This window comes from Sitophilus oryzae, unplaced genomic scaffold (assembly GCF_002938485.1).
Source record: "Sitophilus oryzae breed Bouriz unplaced genomic scaffold, Soryzae_2.0 scaffold_1499_pilon_pilon, whole genome shotgun sequence".
NCBI lineage: Eukaryota > Metazoa > Arthropoda > Insecta > Coleoptera > Curculionidae > Sitophilus > Sitophilus oryzae.
In genome coordinates, this window is record NW_022146168.1 from 1695815 (window position 1) to 1715849 (window position 20035).

A 20035-nucleotide genomic window follows, 5' to 3' on the forward strand; every position below is an offset into this window, starting at 1 on the left:
GTTGTAAATAAACATTGAAAGCCACAATAGTACTTTATATAATACTAATCTTTAATCATTATTTCAGTATTTGTACTGAACCAAAGTTCTACAGTATGTCCCCTGATTGTCGTTAAAAGAGGAAAAACTTATTTATTTATTGACATTTTAAGAAAAATGCATTCTCTATAAAAAAATTTGCTTGTCCGAAAATGGTCAAAAAACATGAAAATTGAAAATATAGTTGAATTTTTTCATGGACATCAACAAAACCTACGACTAGCAACAGAACATGTCATCAGACATTGCAACAGCAGCTACAAATATCTCGGAATGAAAATATCTAAAGACGGAGCAGTTTCGATGCTAAATGGAATACTATAATATAGGATAAGAATATAACGATAGAAAACAAAAAAAGAATTTACAATTCCATCGTAAAAAGCATAATTACCTACAGCTCTGAAGTATGGTCCTTAAAAGAGAAAGCTGAAAGAACGCTAAAAGCCACAGAGATGGACTTTTGGAGAAGATGGGCTGGAAAATCCAGAAAAGATAAAATACCAAATGAAACGATAAGACGCCAAATGGAACTAAGACACCATATCGTAGATGACATAAGAACTCATTAATATGGTATGAACATGTGCAAAGAATAGAAGAATATCGAATCTCAAAGAAAATATTAAATTGGAACCCTCAAGGTAGAAGAAAAAGAGGAAGACCACGCAAGAGGCTGGAGAGAGGGTATTGATAAAGAAGTTTTGTACAGAGGTTTGGAAGTAGATGGATGGGGAGAGAGAGAGGTGGAGATTAGGAATCGGAAAACGTAAAATATATATATATATATATATATATATATATATATATATATATATATATATATATATATATATGTATATATATAGCAGTATATATATATATATATATATATATATATATATATATATATATAATATATATATATATATATATATATATATATATATATATATATATATATATATATATATATATATATATATATATATATATATATATATATATATCTAAACCGATTATGTATATATATATTTTGCAATATAATATTCTATAGACAATCAAATAAGTGTAATAAAATTTCAGTCAAAACAAAACTAAACTTCATTCATAAAATAAAGCAGTCAACACATAATCAATCAAATCATATTAATTACTAATATATAAAACTAAATATAGGTATTAATAAATACTGTGCTGATACAATCTTTTATAATATAACGCCAATAAATACTGAGGTTTCATTCAGAACAGCCACAATAAAAATAATTTCATTATAACAATAAAAACAATTTATCGGATTACCAAATGAAATAATAATAAAACGTGATTAAAACAGCTGTTTTTTTAACCATAATAAAACCATAATGCTAATTTGTAATTATATTATAAATGATTCTGACAATAACCGGTTTAAGAGAAAAAAAATGGTTTAAATTGTTACAATTTTATATTAGTTTATTCAACTGTAAAATAAGGTGTCGAGGTTGCATCTAAATTTAATTGACTTTAGTAATGACAAGTTAATCTATATGAGATGCAGCCATTATCGCGGAGACAGAGGACGATATGCCAGAGACAGCTTCATAAATTCTATCAAGTAGGTAAGCCGAGAATTAAATATGATTATCTCTACAGAAAAAAAAACTGAATGCTCTTTCTCTAAAGAGCTGGTAAGATGCAAACTGGTAGTAGAAAACAAAATTATTGAGCAAGTATCACAGTTAGATACCTAGGAATACAAAGAACCCAAAACAGTTTTAATTGATATATAAAACAACCCAGAAGTCCCAACTGGCAAAGGAATTCGTCAAGTAGACTGGACCAACAAAGGATTGAAAATAGATGGAGAATATCTTAACCATCTAAGATTTGCTGATGACATAGTCCTAATTGCCAATAGTCCTGAAGAACTACAAGAACAAATTAACGAACTAAATACAGCCAGCAATAAAGGAAGTCTCAAAATGATTTTAGCAAGAATTAAAGTAATGTACAACGAACGGGTAGACAGAAAAGACATTTTAGAAAATAACACAGCGCTGGAAATAATGGAAGAATATAATATATTTTATAACTAATACACAGAATAAAAAAATAAAATTAAAATTGAAAATAAAATTTTATATACTGCAAATCTCAGACAGGTAATTAAATGTCATTTATATGTACGATGTACGTATATTTATATAATATCTCAGTAAAGATGTGTTACTTTTTATATAACTATAAAAATTAATTGCATCTATTTTTATACCTAGTCTAAAATTATTCCAGTCTAAACCAGTTTTAAAAAATCCTATTTACGTTGATTTAATCTTAATTTTATATTGTTCAGTAGACAATAAAGAGTGTGCAATATACAATCTGTTGCATCGCCAACCTGAACATAGGAAATACCAAGTAAATTTAAAAAATTATGGATAAGTTTTCCCCATTCTATTTTTCAAGGAAATGTATTTGAAACTTTTTAAAGAACTCTTTAAAATGAAGCGAATTGTTGATTTTTAGTAGTTTCTACGAATTCCTTTTGGATTTATAAAAGAAAAAATAAAAAGGTGTGTTTGAATGTAAAAATTATTGACAAAAATAATTTTAAAATAGTTATTTATGTAACAAGTTGCGAAATGAATGTGTTTTAAGCACGGGACTCAAAATTGGACAATGCGTCGAGTGCTTAAAACACTATTTTCGCAACGAATTTCATACCAGATTTTTTGTGAAAGCGGATAATTTGAGATTTTCATGCTATTATTATTTATTTATAAACATTTTTTAAAATGTTCTGGTAATCGGTTTCTAAGACATTGTTTATGCATTGTTTAATGAAAAAGTTCTCCCAGGTTCAAACGTCGCCATATTTCCTACAAAGTTTTGTGAAAAAATGTGTGATAATGACGAGTCTTTGGATATTCAACAAGCTGCTGAAACTACGCTATCCACGTTAGTGCCCGAGAAGTCGAAAAAGTTATTCGAGACCATCTACAACAACTTTGAAACATGGGTCACAGAAAAACATGTTGAGAATTTCACAGAAAAGGTATGGCTAGCCTATTTCCTGAAGTTATCCTCTACCTTAAAACCGTCAACTCTGTTTAAGATTTATAATAAATAAATATTTTCATTGTTTCTAACGTTTCATTTTTTACTTTTAGGCACTAGTGCCTAAACAAGTGTCACTTTTAGATACTAGTGCCTAAAAGAATGTCATTTCGAATCTCAAATAAAGGCGAGTTCTCACTTGTCAGTTTCGCTGACGCAGTCTGACTGATTCATTATCAATGAAAAATAAAAAACAACGATTGTTTTCACAAGTGTTTCATGTTTTGCTACATTCAGTATTCAGTTGGTCCAAACATTCTAACGTGGTGATTTCGTATAGACATGAAAATGGTTAAAACAAAATTGAAACCAGGTGTTCGCGAAGTTTGTTTACAATTAGCAAATGAATTACAGAATATTCTGGTGAATCAGAAAAGAAAAAAAAACGTCGTAGGTGGTCAGGTCCTGGATATTGCGAAGAAATAAACGGGGTGCTAGTGAAACTATATTAAAAGAATTAATTAACTTTACTTGTAAACTGCACAAATCACGAAAATGTAGTTCTCACGCTTCAGTTTCTATTCATTATTCGATAATGATCAGTCAAAATGAAAAAAAGTAGAACTGGTTTTCACTTTAACTGAAAGTACGAATGTACTGATCATTTAACATGAAAATGTGTTCTAACGTTCATTGTTTGTTCAGTATCACTGAATCAGTCAGACTTTATACAGGTACGGATGAAAATTTATTACTCTATAAACCAGTTAAAAAATATGTAGGTGGCGCCCCCTACAATAGGAGTCATATTGATATCAAAATCAAATTTCTCAGGTCAAAATACCCCCACCAATTTCCATTTAAATATTGACGTTACTTCAGAAATTATTTGAAAACAAATCGAAATAAAAATGAAAATTCTACACCGTGTATCTCCGAAGCTAAGCATTTTAGGACATACATTTATACTAGGTTCTAAAAAGAACAATGTTCAACTGCAAGGTCTGTTAGTAGAAAATTTTAAGCTTAGCTCGGAGATTTTTTGTACATCATAGTTTCACAACGAGATCTATCAATTAAAAATATTTTCAATATGGCGGCACTTCCAAAAATACCGAAAGTTAACAGCAACTTTAATACTACTCTCGATACTACTTAAACAGAAAAATATTTAAAATTTTTGAACGAAAAAAACTACCTGTCAAAAATATGTGTATAGCCTAAAAGTCAAATTTAGTGAGACTGCGTCAGCGAAACTGACAAGTGAGAACCCGCCTTAAATATCAAAAACTGTCAATTTCGAAACGCTTTCACAAAAAAATATTTTTTTAATGTATGTATTATAATGAATAACCAAGAAAGACCGTAAAAGGAATAGAGTGGATACGACAAAAAACCTAGGGAATAGATGTCATCCACAGAATCAAATCCCTCAAGTGGAAGGACGGACCCTCTGGCAAGAAGGACGGACAACAGATGGACCACAAAAATTACAGCATTGTACCCACAAGGAATTAAGAGACCTAGAGGAAGACCAAACCTGAGATAGGACCATGGTATTAGGAAATTAGCAAGGATAACTTGAGCCCGCATAGACAACAATAGACAACAATGGGCCCAACTACAAAGAGAGTTTCTAAATATGTGAGGGAAGCTACACCATAATTGGAAATGGTTTGGATATTATTTCTCGACCTTAATTTTAACTTTAACTACTACCTAGCATTTAGTTTTATTCATTATTCAATATTTTTTCTCCCTTTAAAATTTTTAAATAAGGTAATTAAGTAAGTAATTTTGATTTTAATTACTTCATGCCTCCGATGTTTATTTAAAAAGTTTTTCAAGTTTATTTAGTCATTTCGTGCGGCATTCGGTTGCAAAATAATGAATTCCAGACGGTAGCATTAAAAAGACTCGAAACTTTTCGATCATAAAACTTTACGAAGTCAGAAACGGCGTTGGAAAAGTTTGACCAATAAAAATGTTCTCTGAATAATATAAGTTGTGCGAATCACTAACTGTTAGTTGATATACTGTATGATCAGAATAAAACGCGTCACAGTTAGGAACGAAAACCTCGCAAAAATATACAGGGTGGTTCGAAATGTATTCCGGAAACTTTGGCAGCATATTCTGCAGATAAAAATAAGTAAAAAAGTTCGTATAAATATATGTCCTATAAAAATGCTTAGTTTTGGAGATACAGTGTGTAGAAGTTCCATTTTTATTTCGATTTTTTCCAAATAATTTCTGAAGTATCGTCAATATTTGGATGAAAATTGGTGTATAGGAATTTTTTTGACATGATAAATTTGATTTTGATGCTAATATGACTCCTATTAGTAGTGGGTGCCACCTACATGTGTTTTAACCGTTTTGAAAAGTAATAACAATTTTTCGTCCGTATCATATAAAACTACGGAGTAAAAAAATATACATTTCCTTGATTCTTTATGAAAAAATGTCTCGTGGTAAAAATCGCCGCGAGCAACCGTTCTCAAGATATGTAGAATGGAAATAGTCAATACATGTCATTATTGAACAAAAATAAACATGTTGAGTAGATGGTTATTTGACTGAAATGATAAATTTGGGAACTTTTTATTTTTTTAAATTAATCATAAATTTTTCTTCGAAAAAATGATGATAAAACAGTTTCTGTTGAACTTTTGGTACAAAAACATTTCAATTTTTTGATTTCAGTCAAATAATTATTTAGTCAACATATTTATGTCAATGATGACAGGGGTTCATAATTTAGATTCCCAAATATCTCGAGAACTATTACTCGTAGCGATTTTTACCAAGATACGTTTTTTTTCGTAAAAAAACGTCATAAACGTATATTTTTTTACTCAGTAGTTTTATACAGGTACGGATGAAAATTTATTACTCTTTAAACCAGTTAAAAAATATGTAGGTGGCGCCCCCTACAATAGGAGTCATATTGATATCAAAATCAAATTTCTCAGTTCAAAATACCCCCACCAATTTCCATTTAAATATTGACGTTACTTCAGAAATGATTTGGAAACAAATCGAAATAAAAATGAAAATTCTACACCCTGTATCTCCGAAGCTAAGCATTTTAGGACATACATTTATACTAGGTTCTAAAAAGAACAATGTTCAACTGGAAGGTCTGTTAGTAGAAAATTTTAAGCTTAGCTCGGAGATTTTTTGTTTGTACATCATAGTTTCACAACCAGATCTATCAATTAAAAATATTTTCAATATGGCGGCACTTCCAAAAATACCGAAAGTTAACAGCAACTTTAATACTACTTAAACAGAAAAATATTTAAAATTTTTGAACGAAAAAAACTACCTGTCAAAAATATGTGTATAGCCTAAAAGTCAAATTTAGTGATTACCACAGCCACTGTGCCATAAAGAGAAAAGACGTGGCTATCTATTTCAAAAATTAAACTGTTCGAATGTCATATAATAATGGCCGCAGGTGTCATAGAATTGAGCGATTAAAAAATTATCATAAATCATTTTGTTCAAATAGAAATCTACTTTTTTTATTTCACTAGTGAAAAGGCTGTTTCTATACCTAAAATAAATCGTTTTTAAGTTATTTAAGATTTAGTTTTTTAAGGCGTATATTTTTCTTGATTTTAACCAGGAGCCTATAACTTTAAACGTCAAGTGATGTAAAACAATAGATCTGGCCATGTCATATTGTGACGCTTTGTTCAAAAAACAGCATCATTTCCGAACCAACTTTGCGCTGTTTTTTTTATCATACTGAATATTATTAATAATATTAACTATTAGATATCACTAAAGAGCGAAAATACGAGATATATTTTTATAAACACACTTTTTAAACTCTTATTAACTTAAAATTAAGGGGGCAGGCAGTATTTATAATATCGGAAATTCAAATAATCAGTTTTCTGACAGATGGAAATAAATTTTCTGATTGTTTGACATTTAATGTTAAAGGAAGCTTCATAAAATCAAGAAAAATATACGTTTTAAAACTAAATCTTATATAACTTAAAAACCATTAATTTTAGGTATAGGAATATGCATAGTAAGTAACGAATTGAAAAACCTTTTTACTAGTGAAATAAAAAAGGGGGTTTCCATTTGAAAAAAATTATTTATGATAATATTTTTTTTTAATTCCATGACAGCTACCGCCATTATTATATGACATTCGAACAATTTAATTTTTGAAATAGATAGTCACATGTCTTCTCTTTATGTCACAGTGGCTGTGGTAATCACTAAATTTGACTTTTAGGCTATATCATTTTTTTTTGATAGGCAGTTTTTTTCCTCCAAAAATTTTAAATATTTTTTTTTCTCAAAAACGGTTACTGTTAGATATAAAGTGTTAATATCAAATTTCATAAAATTTTACAGAGAATTGAATTATATAATAAAAAAGGGAGCACCCATTTAAAATAAGAAAGTTACTATCAACATCCGGTATTTCCGGAAGTGTCGTCATGGAAAACAATGATGTGCAAAAAATCTCCGATCTAGATATTGTGGTTCTGTAAAAACTTCTAATGCACGCTCAGCGTGGGACACCCTGTATACTCAATCATTTACAGTGATAAATAATTATACAAATTAAGAGTAAAGTACTTAAAATTTCAAGACTCTTTTTCCGTTTAAAAACTATGTGGAAACCCTAGTCTAATATTCAACATTTTTGCATATCACGCCATAGATTTAGACAACGAGATTATATTATTTAAAAATGTTATTAATAAATTAATTAACCCTATCAATACCCAATTTTTACACACCTTATCTTATTCAAGTGTTCGATAATCTATATTAAAATACTTAACAGTATTTCAAGCTTTCTTTTTATTAATATACAGATAATAATTCTTATTGTTTTACATGGATGATCAGATGTATTAAAACCTACTTTAATGTCAATTGGAAGTACTTAACACCATTTATTTATCCCGTTTGTATATAATAAAAAATGCTAATTATTTTGTTTCAACAAAATAATTTACAGGTACTGTTTATATTTACATATTTGCTGGTGGCCAATTTGTTCGGAAAGCTATACTCTTAATCATTTGATATAAAAAAATAACACCTTTAGGTTAAATAATTTCCAAAAAAACATCTTTGTGATGATTCTAAAATGTTTATTTTCATTTAAAGCCCTATTGGCTTGCTTGGTATTTTGCAATTTTTGAATGAAAATCTTTTAAAGACTATTTTTTGGATATTTTGTAGGTAAATTTGAGAAAAGTTACTTTTAAGGTGAAATTTATATGATAGAATTTGTATGAAAAGGGGGTAATACAATTTAAAACATAATTTATTTATGCTGTATATTTAATATTAAATATAATAAGACAAATTATCATTAAAGAGATGAATGAATAAGATTGCAAAAAAGAGGATAAGAAAATTAAACAAATATAAACTGAAATATATCAACTAAAGGATCAATTATAATAATATGTATGAATATATCAAACTATAATACCGTGCGATCGAAAAAAAAACGGCGCCAAAGATGACTGGGGAATGACAATCGGTGATAATTTTGGCGAGGTCATTCTCTAGACGTCATTTACTAAAAACTGCCATAAATCTTGTCAGAAATTATCACTAATTACAGAAAGATTAAAAAAGAATGGAACTTTCCCAGACCCACAAATCTACATATTTCCAAAAAAATATATATTTTTTCGAATTTTTAACTACACCATTTAAAAATCATTCTTACCTAATAAAAATAAATTAAAATCTTCCTAAGGTCAATTGTCAAAGTTAAAAGTTTACCTAATTGCCTAAAGTAAGTCTAAGGCTTGATCTCGCCAAAATTCTCATCGATGAGACGCCGTTTTGTTTTCGATCGTGTGGTACAAATAAAAAATGATTTACGTATATTCAGATAGCTCTGCAGATTCAGCCCATATACTTGCTTATATCGATAGTATATACAGGATGAGTATTAAATAAATGCACGTATTTTTGGGGATTTAGGGAAATAACCAAGAAAGACTGTAAAAGAATACGAGTTGATACGACAAAAGACCCAAGCAATAGATGTCATTATGTCATCCACAGAATCATATCACTCAAATGACAATGAGCAGGACACTTGGCTAGAAGGACGGACAACAGATAGACCACAAAAATTACAGTATGGTACCCACGAAGAATTAAGATACCTAAAAGAAGACCGAACCTGAGATGGGACCATGATATTGGGAAATTAGCAAGGATAACTTGAGCGCGCATAGCCAACAATAGACAACAAGGGGCTCAGCTACAAAGAGAGTAGGTATCTAAATATGTGAGGAAGACCTGAAAATATTTGCACTTATTTAAGAGTCACCCTGTATAGTGTTTTATTTATAGTCTAAATGTTATACCGGGTGTTGCATCATCGAGCGGGACATAGGAAATCCCATGTAAATTTTAATGGGGTCAATTATTGGCTTCCCTAATTGTTTTAGAGAATAATTCTATTTAGGTTTATTGAAGAGCACTAAAACCCACATTCAAAAGAATAACTTTAGATATTTTTGATTAGCCCGTTTACGAGTTATCGCCGATTTCTTTTTAAATATTTTTCCTTTCTTATGGCCCTGTATTTACTCATGAGCATCAGTCAAGGTAAAAGATAACTGTCAAATGAAGTTGTCATTTCAGAAATTTATCTATTTAGTGCTTTATTATTATTATTAAAAACTCATACCTACAGAAAAAGTATTGATGATTAAATGGTATTATCAAGGAAATAGTTATCAAAAGGTGTCGGACATGTTTGCTGCTCTGTATCCGAATAGACCGATATCTGGAAAATCTACAATCGTAAGGAATATCCAGAGATTTGAAACTAAAGGTACCCTACTAAATAACAGCAGGTGTGAAGCAAGGCAGGAACAAGGAGAAGATGCAAGAAATGATACCGACTTGGAAGTTTTATTGTGCGTGGAAGAGAACGATGGAAAGATCAGCACAAGGAAACTTGAGGATGAAATAGGAATAAATCACACTACAGCGTTTCGAATTTTGAAACGACATAAATACTATTCCTTCAAATATGAAAAGCACTAAGAGCTACGAGATGGGGACGAAATACGGCGGCAGGCGTTTTGTTTTGATATGATGGAAAGAGCAAACACGGATAGGGAATTTTTAAAAAGCATATGTTTCACTGACGAATGCACGTTTACCTTAAATAATGAACCCAATGTTCAAAATTATCGATATTGGAACAAAGAAAACCAACACAGGTTTGTCGAAACAAGGACGCAATATCCACAGACAGTAAATGTTTGAGCAGGAATATTCGGACACAATATTATCGGGCCATTATTTCTTACGCGAAATTTAAATGCAGAATATTATTTGGAATTACTCGAAAATCATATTTTACCTGCTTTACATGATGCCGCTAGGGAAAAGCAGGAAGTTTGGTACCAAATGGATGGCTGCCCGGCACATAGTACCCTGGCTGTTCGGGAATATTTAGACAATAGTTTTAACGCAAACCTTATTGTCCTAAATCATACAATAAATTGGCCAGCAAGGTCTCCTGATATTTCGCCAAATGATTTCTTTCTCTGGGGCCATTTAAAAAACAGGATATGCAAGGATAAAAAATACCCAAATCTAGACGAGTTAAAAAATGCTATTTCTGCCAAATGCAATTGAATTTCAGTTTACCAACTAGCGAACGTAAGAAGAGAATTTTATGATCGCCTGGGTTATTGTCTAGCAGCCGATGGAGGAATATTTGAACATCTTCTTAAGTCCTAAAGTTCTAACAATTTAATAGTACCTAAATTAATAAGTTATTGAATATTGTAATAATACTATAATTAATCTTGTAATTGATTACTTTATTTTACTTTAATTAATATTAATTTGTATTTATAAATACATATTTAAGATTTCCGATGTAGGAATGAGTTTTCAATAATAATAAAGCATTAAATAGGTAAATTTCTGAAATGACAACTTCATTTGACAGTTATCTTTTACCTTGGCTGGTGCTCATAAGTAAATACAGGGCCATAAGAAAGGAAAAATATTTAAAAAGAAATCGGCGATGACTCGTAAACGAGCTAATCAAAAGTATCTAAAATTATTCTTTTTTGAAATGTGGGTTTTAGTGCTCTTCAATAAACCTAAATAGAATTATTCTCTAAAATAATTAGGGAAGTCAATAATTGATCCCATTAAAATTTACATGTCCCGGCCGACGATGCAACACCCGGTATAACCCTTTTAAATTGGTTCCCACAGAATAAAAGGACTCTTTTTAGTCAATTTCAAATTTGTTTACCTTAGTTTTGACCATTGTTACGTTGACAATATTATGTTTTAACAATAGTATTGGAAAATTCAATGGCTTTTTTGGAAATTTATGGTACCTAGTTGGTTAAGCATGACGAAATATGTTAAAAATATTAGTCCAACATTAACAGTAATTAAACAACAAAAAAAATTAAACTTGAAGATTTACATAGTTAAGAAAATAAACCTCCAAATACGAAGTTTTGGTAAAAACTTTTTAATATAAGTTACTTTGAAAAATCGAAAAACGAACTCTGAAAGATTTTTTTTAATCCACCCCCGAAAAATGGAAAAATAAATATAATTTTTTGAAAATTTCGGAAAAACGATAAGGATTAGAAAAAAAAGTTCTAATAAAAGTTGTAGAGCGCCAAATTTTACATAAAAATGATCTCTATATTTTTTTTCCTCAAATCAATATTAACAGAATAGAGTGGCTAGAAGCTAGGGGACGATAATAGAAATTTAAAAAAAATCATAAGTTGTTGAAAAATTCATATATATTTAAATTTTGTTTTCAATTTTTTCAAAAAATGCAACCTTATTTCGGTTAATTTTAGCAAAAAAATATACAGATTATTTTTATGTGCCACTTTTAACAATTAGTTTTTTGATCTTTTAAAGTAACTTATATTAAAATTACGTTAAGTTAAGTTTACTTCGTATTTGAGGGCCTATTTTTTTGGACTAATATTGTATAACATTGAAATGATTTAAATACACTCAGAGAGAAATGCAAGAAAAGCACTGAGACATGTTTCTATCAAGTTTAAAGTATTAAATATATTTTTTTTCTTTTAGCCTTATTTTCATTAATTTTTTAGCAAACTGTATATAAATGTATTAACTTTAATTCATAAACTCAGCTTTTTATAATCTGTGTATTATTTGACTTATTATACAGGGTTAATCGAAGGGTTGATTTTTACCTTAACTTTAAAACACCCTGTGCAATAGTGTCAAGTTTGACAGTTTGAGCAAGTTTTCGTAAAACATTATTTTTCGGTTAGAACCATGTCTCCTGAGCATTTTGCTTTTTGGATCATGTTAATACATGCGTTGGTGAATTTTTAAGAGCAAAATGAACTTGCCACCAACAGTTTGCAATTTTTTTAATTATAATTTTTTTATGTTATTTTTCAATATCACGAGGTGGCTTTGGTGACTATTGTCAAATTGTAGTAATAGATAGCAATGGAGTAATGTCGTATTATCCTGCATTGGATACTTTATATTAAATTAAAAAACGGTTTAAAGAGTATACAGTCCTGGTTTTAACAAACATTAGTAACGATAACAGAACTAACGATATTTAAAGAAAACAAGTGTAATAATCAAGTTACACAAGAGGCATGGTTATGACAGAAAAATAATGCTTTAGAAAAATTTGCTCACGAAATTATTGCACAGGGTGTTTTAACGTTAGGGAAAAAAACAACCATTCGATAAACCCTGTATGATAAAGGTAAGTATAAAGGTAAGTTTACGAATTGATATATTTATATACAATTTGCCAAAAAAAACATGAAAATTGTGCTAAAAATAAAAAATAAATAAGACTTTAAATTTGACGAAAAAATTTTCTGTTGCATTTTTTTTGCATCCGAGTGTTATATTAAAAATTTATTTCTGCTATTAAAAACTATAAACAATTTTAACATATATTATCTGAAAAAAATTTCACGCGCACAATACTTCGATAACATATATCTCAAATCAATTTCTGTTAACCATAATAATTATAGTACTATATAAAAATTAAAATAATCATTATGCCCTTTTTTAAAAAAGAAAATTGAGATTAAGGTCACGAGACAATTTTTTTCCGTCTTGCATCAGAAAAACTCACCTAATTCCTTCTCATCTTCGACGGCAATTTTTTCCTCTACTTTACTTTTCTGGGTGGTACCGCTCTCCGCATTCGCCATCGTCTCGCCAAAGCACTCACCTTGCACCAGGTCGTACTACGGTACTTATGGGTACTGACCACTTGACCACTGCTGCGTCTGACTCTCGCGACTTAATTCAAAACACTAAAATTCTTCGTCGCAGGCCAAAGAGTATGTAGCAGGTACCTCTTTGGTTTGGTAGTGCTCAAGAGGCTGCTGCGTCGGATGGTTTAAGTACTGTGTAGTACTATGATGCGAGATTAATGTGATTTTATATCGTTTACATATCCCGCGATTACTCGTGTTTTATCAGTACTAATTAGATTTATTTCCTTTTAAATTTATAAAAAAAATATACAGGGAGGGTCCATTTTGTACAGAATTAATTTTTGATGACTGATGATTTCTTAATTAAAGTTTAATATATTTTGTTCTAGTGGGCCGATTTTGATGATTTTTTAAGCAATATGTAACTAAATTATTTGAATATTTCTTTTTAAATTAAAAATGAAAGTTTTCATCTGTCAATTATACAAGGGAAAACAAAATGTTGATGTTTTGGTTAAAGTTTGAAACACCCTGTGGAATATGTTAAAACCCCAAAGAATTTAAAAATAATTTTATCATCTAAGTGCAGGGCGGATCAAATTGGACACTTTTAAAGGGAAACGCCCTTTTCTACAGGAGATAGACGAAAACTAATATCGGCGTTTGTAGCTCAATTTTTATCAAAAACATGATGGTGAAAACCACACGTCGATATCTGTTACCGTTTATAAGTTACGAGGTGTTTTTCAAAAATGTGCATTTTTAACATATCGCTGTAACTTTTTTGCTATGGAAAATTTTGTATTTTTATGAAAACATTTCCAAAGCACCTTTTTACGTAGAATTTAACGGTTTAAGTATATTTTTTTTAAATTAATAATTTAAGAATTATCAACAGAAAATTTTATTTTTTATATGGGACACCATGTATATTTTTAATTCCTTGAAAAGAATTTAAAATTACCTTTCCAAAAATGTAACATACTTGATATTTTGCTCGATTCCTCTTCGAGATATAGAGCTTTTAAAAATTCGACCACTCTGAATAAGTAGGCTTTGAATCGCGCCGGCTGTAATGCAAAAAATTGTAGCTATGAGCAGCAATTAAAACGAAAATAATATTTGCAATGAGAGATTTAGAAATCTGTAACAATTCAAACTATATTTAACAACATCAACACATTTAAACTATATCTTCTAATAACAATAAAAATTAAAAGCAAACCGAGGCATGAGATTTTGCTACAGGTGTTCGACATGTCGGCCGTCTTCTGTTAAGGACAGACAGGACCGTTTTTGAACATTTCTCGCGGAATTCATTAACTCAGTAGGAGTGAAAGATACCCTCGCATAACCGCTAAGTACTTCTAATTCTTGTCTAGATTATGCAGGCAATTTAAAAATAAGAACCTTAATTTTTTTGCAAAGATAAAATGCCATAGGCACTAAATCCGGCGGCCTCGACGGCCAACGGCTGAGATCTTGGTTAGCTAATCAATTATTCTCGAAATTGGCTGCAAAAGTTAGCTAAGCATTTCAGCGTTCTGATGCGGTTCCTCGTCTTCCTGGAAAAATATGTTTTCAAGTTCCATTAGGGGCAGATCATCAATAAGGGGTCTGTGGCGAATCATCAATAAGGGTTAAAAGTGGCGAACCTTTAAAAATTCTGTATTTCGAAGATGATTATAACAAAATATCAAGTGTGCTGTAATTTTGGAAAGACAATTTTAAGTAAGCCAAAACCATGCCTTTGCTTTTGGTCCTAGTTAGCAGACCTAGTAAGTTGTGGTTGTGATCGTTTAATTTTTTTCTTACAGTTCGTTCAGTTACATGTACGGTCCTTAAGTGCAATTCATTATAAATTTGAAAAGCTTGCAAACAGCGCGGCTGTTTCTTAGCGATAAACTTACAATAAGTCGATCGTCCGGATTCGAAGTTGTCATACGAATGTTCCTGGACATCTAGCATATGAATCTCTATCATCTTTAATTAAAGATATAAACAACAAACTATAGCGGATACAACTTCTGGACTAAAAACCTCCTTTTGCTAGAGTAACTGCCCAAAAGGCAACATACAATAATAATATGATTTTTCAATAACACTGACTTTATATAAATCATAAACACTACTTCATAGGTCTGAGTTTTTCTGTAACTGAAAAGCCTGATACGTGATGTTATCTCTCTTTCGTACTCAAATTCCGAACATTCAAAAATCTCATTACTTTGCTGCCTCTTTACTTTTTGGTTGTCGTTGTTAGCTGAGTTTCCAGTTCTTCTCTATTCTATTGTGCGCTGCTTCCTCGCACTGATTCTGCATTCTTATCCCCTTTAAGTCTTCATGGACAATAACCTTGTATCTTTTGAGTTGTCCACGTGATTTCCTCTTACCTTCTACAAGCTCATCGTAAAGAAGAGATTTCGGTAGGCGGTTTTCTTGCATCCTGCATACGTGGACAGCCCATCTTAAGCGGATTATAGTAATCATGACTTCAACCCTTTTGCAGCTAGCTTTTTTAAGGACTTACACATTTGAGACATTGTGATATCATTTGATTCTTAACAGGTGCCTAAGGTGTTTCTGTTGCAACTGTTTAAAGCGTTTGCGTGCCGGCGGTACGGCACCCAGGTTTCACTTCCATATAATATGGTGGGTATTATTATTCGGGACACTGCAAGTTTCGTTTTTGTGCTCAAGTCATGATTGTAAAAAACTTCGTCGTTTAATTTCCAGAAAGCTCATGAGCCGCTGCTAATTCTGTGCTGAATTTCAGAGTCGATATTGGCCTTTTCCGAAATCAAACTGCCGAGGTAATTGAATTCCGCTACATATTCCAATAGCTCTTCTCCGATTTTTATAGCACTGTTATAATTTTCCGGGAGTGTGCACATGATTTTTGTTTTATCGATGATCAGCTTAAGGACCAAAGCCTCGTATGCCCAGATATGAGCCCTAACAACTAAATGTTCGGACAAACAAAAATGTATTAAAAACCTTTGTTTTAATTAACTAAATTATTTACATTTAAGAAATACATTAAAAATATATTAAAATCTAACATTTCTAATGAGTATTTAAATAGTTTAGTTTCTATAAACATTAAAATAAACTGTAAGCCAATATATAAACAAAAAGATTGCACAATATCGTGACAACTAAATGTTCGGACACTTTAAAAAATAACTGTTCTAATATGGCGTTACACCGGCATGAACTTTTGCAACCACTGCAAGCCTGTTTGGCATTATTTTTATTAATGATTGACATACGCCAGAGTAAAAATTTTGCCATAATTCACTTAATATCAACGTCAAATGGGCAACGGTTTCTTGGGGATTGTGGCACAATTTTTGTTTTGTTTTATGCCATGTATGTCTATGTCTCGATAACATTAAGGTCCGGACAGTGCGAAGGCCATGAGAGACCTTGATGTTCATGTCCCTAAACCATTTTTTAATAGTTTTAGCCGTATGGCATGCCCCGCCCATCCTGTTGAAATATAAAAACCTTTGTCTTTCCCACTTGACACAAGAATATTTTTCAATTTTTCTTGATTTTTTGACGCATTAATTATGCCTTCTACCATCTCATACTTTTCTGGGCCTATTTTGGACATACACCTTCAAATCATAATGCCTTTAGGAAATTTCACTGTCCTTTTGAGGCAATCTTTATCAAATAGACACTCTAGCGGTGTTCGATTATATTTATTATATCGATATTAAGGTGGCTCATGTGCACATGTAATCCGTGTACTTGCCATTTGTGATTGGAATTATTAGCGTCGGATTGGGAAATAGTTAAATATTTCACCTTAATGTCATTTTTGGAGTTTGTGCCATCAGAAGTTCCAATCGGACGCTGATAATTCTAATCGCAAACTGCAAGTTCAAGGATTACATCTGCACACATGCATGATCTTTATGAAAGATGGACAGTGGAATTTCCTAAAGACATTATGCTTTAAGAGTTTATGTCCGCAATGGGTCTAAGAAGGTATGAGGTGGTAGAAAGGCACAACTAATGTGTCAAAATATCAAAAAATATCAAGACACGCATCAGAAGATGGTCACGCAAGGCGTTTTCTTTCATTCTCTTTCAGTTCTCGCTGTTAACTGAGTTTACAATTCTTCTCCATTGAGTTCTATTGTGAGCTGCTACTTCCCACTCATTCTGCACATTAATCCCCTTTAAGTTTTCGTGGAAAATGTCCTTGTACCTTCTGAGTTGTCCACCTGGCCTTCTCTTACCGTCTACAAGCTCACCGTAAAGCAGTGATTTTGGTATGCGGTTTTCTTGCATTCTGCATACGTGACCAGCCCATCTTAGTCGGGATTTTGTAACCATGACTTCAATATTCTCGCAGTTAGCTTTTTCAAGAACCGAAACATTTGAGACGTGATGGAACCATTCTCTTCCTTCGAACGATTACGTGGTCCAATTGATGCCAGTGGCCTGATCTGGGGTGTTTCCAGGTACCTTTAAACTTGTCCTTCAACATAAACCACGTATTGGTGATGCAAAGATTATACTCTGTGCATGTTGTTAATAAGCGTTCACCATTGCTATTTACGTTTCCCATACCATGTTTTCCCATTACGTCAGGCCGTATTTCCTGTTGTTTACCGACACGGGCGTTAAAGTCACCTAGCAAGATAATTCGTTCGTTCTTCGGAATTCGTTGGAGAGCATTTTGTAGAGTTTGGTAAAATTTATCCTTATCCTCAATTTTAGCGTCTAGGGTGGGAGCGTAGGCACTAATGATGTTGACGTAAGTTTTGTTTGATATGGGATACCTTAGGGTCATAAGGCGTTCGGAGACACCAATAGGTACTTCTGTTAATTTGGTTGCAATTTCGTTCTTGATTGCAATGCCTACGCCATGAATTCTCCTGTGTGTGACCCTTCCAAAAGAAGGTGTAATGCTCCTCAGTGAGACTACCCTCATCCGCAAAGCGGGTTTCGCTAAGAGCGGCAACATCTATATTTAGCCGGTGGAGTTCCTGTGAGACCAGTGCTGTTCTTCTCTCTGGTCGATTGGAGTTTGTCCTGTCCAGTAGAGTGCGGACGTTCCACGCCGCAAACGTGAAACATTGATGTTTTTTGTTTCTCCGATGATACGCTCGAGTAGGCACCCCCTCCCGGAGATCCGATTGAGGGGGTATTTTACCTCCGGATGATGATTTTGTCCCACTCGAATGTTCCATCATTGATGTGTGTAAGCTGCGTGAAAAGGGTTAACTGTGACGGTTACGCTGCCGCACAGTTTTGGCTGCAACTGTAGCACGGGATGGCTATGGCACAGTGAGGACCGCGACGATAGTTCCCTTGTGCTACGTTCTTGGCCGGCTAGGAGCAGTTCACTACTCCTCTGCCCCAGAAAGATGGTGGGTCCGAGGGATATATATAGGTTATACCGCCTATACTCGAACGTCAGAGCCTCGTTTGTCTAAACAGGGTGCACCACGTGAAGGTGAGGTTGACTTTTGGGTAAGCTAGGCTATATGTATCGCTTCAATACCCCTTGCACCTCCGAGACATGTGGCATAAAACAAAACAAAAATTGTGCCACGATCCCCATGAAACCGTTGCCCATTTGACGATGATATTCAGTGAATTATGGCAAAATTTTTACTCTGGCGTATGTCAATCGTTAATAAAAACAATGCCAAACAGGCTTGCAGTGGTTGCAAAAGTTCATGCCGATGTAACGCCATATTAGAGCAGTTATTTTTTAAAGTGTCCGAACATTTAGTTGTCACGATATTGTGCAATATTTTAGTTTATTTATTGGCCTACAGTTTATTTTAATGTTTATAGAAACTAAACTATTTAAATACTCATTAGAAATGTTAGATTTTAATATATTTTTGATGTATTTCTTAAATGTAAATAATTCAGTTAATGAAAATAAAGGTTTTTAATAAATTTTTCTTTGTCCGAACATTTAGTTGTTAGGGCTCGTATATGTGTTCTTGATGAGTTCAGCGCAGACTTGGCTGCTTGGTTGTCAGTGATTATTGCAGTATGTAATCTAAATGTTAGACCAATTCATTGTTTGCCATTTTTATTGCTTAAAACACCCACAAATAAAAAAAATCATAAAAAAATGTTTAAAAATAAATTTATTAACTTTTACTATCACACTTATAATTGAATTTAGTCTGTTAACTAACAAAAATGTTTCATATTTCTACAGAAAATATAGGAAATTATTTTAACCATAGACAATTATTATATGCAAGACTCTATGTTATTTTATTTCGGCTAAAGAAAGTGATTATTATCAGTAAAGTGATTAAAATAACGAATGACCAGCTTTAAGAACTTTATTAGAAACCGGCGACGCAGTACTATAGATTATACTTACCCTAGATTAATCTTAATTAGGAACGCTCAATTACCATATCAGTTCACAGCCTGCAGGGTTTTTGGTAGGTATAATACCCTAGTAGTAGTATAAATAATTATGAAATTGCGCCATTGCGTTTAAAGAGCTGCGCCTATTAAGAATGCAGTATAAAAGTACAGGGTGAGTCTTAAATAAGTGCAAATATTTTAGGGGTAGTATATTTCGACCCCAGGAACACGTCTATTTTCCTGTTGTTGTTCCTAACTTTTTAGAACTGCCTATTCACCCCAAATTTTCTTAATTTCTGATATTACCATGGTTACGGCTTTACTCTATGGTTACGGCACTAAAAGGAATGCAAATACAGAAAAAA

General features: G+C 31.9%; 2 protein-coding genes across 2 annotated transcripts in view; one reads left to right on the forward strand and one right to left on the reverse strand.

The window, feature by feature from the left end:
* Positions 1-13450, reverse strand: part of LOC115877830 (putative inorganic phosphate cotransporter) — a 35678-nt gene extending 22228 nt beyond the window's left edge. The window contains exon 1 of the mRNA XM_030894156.1: positions 13220-13450. Coding sequence (XP_030750016.1) covers positions 13220-13298 — 79 coding nt within the window. The 5' untranslated portion in view covers positions 13299-13450. The remainder of the gene's footprint in view (positions 1-13219) is intronic.
* The window catches only part of LOC115877828, a 298544-nt gene that overhangs the window by 91902 nt on the left and 186607 nt on the right, over positions 1-20035 (forward strand). The window lies entirely within an intron of this gene.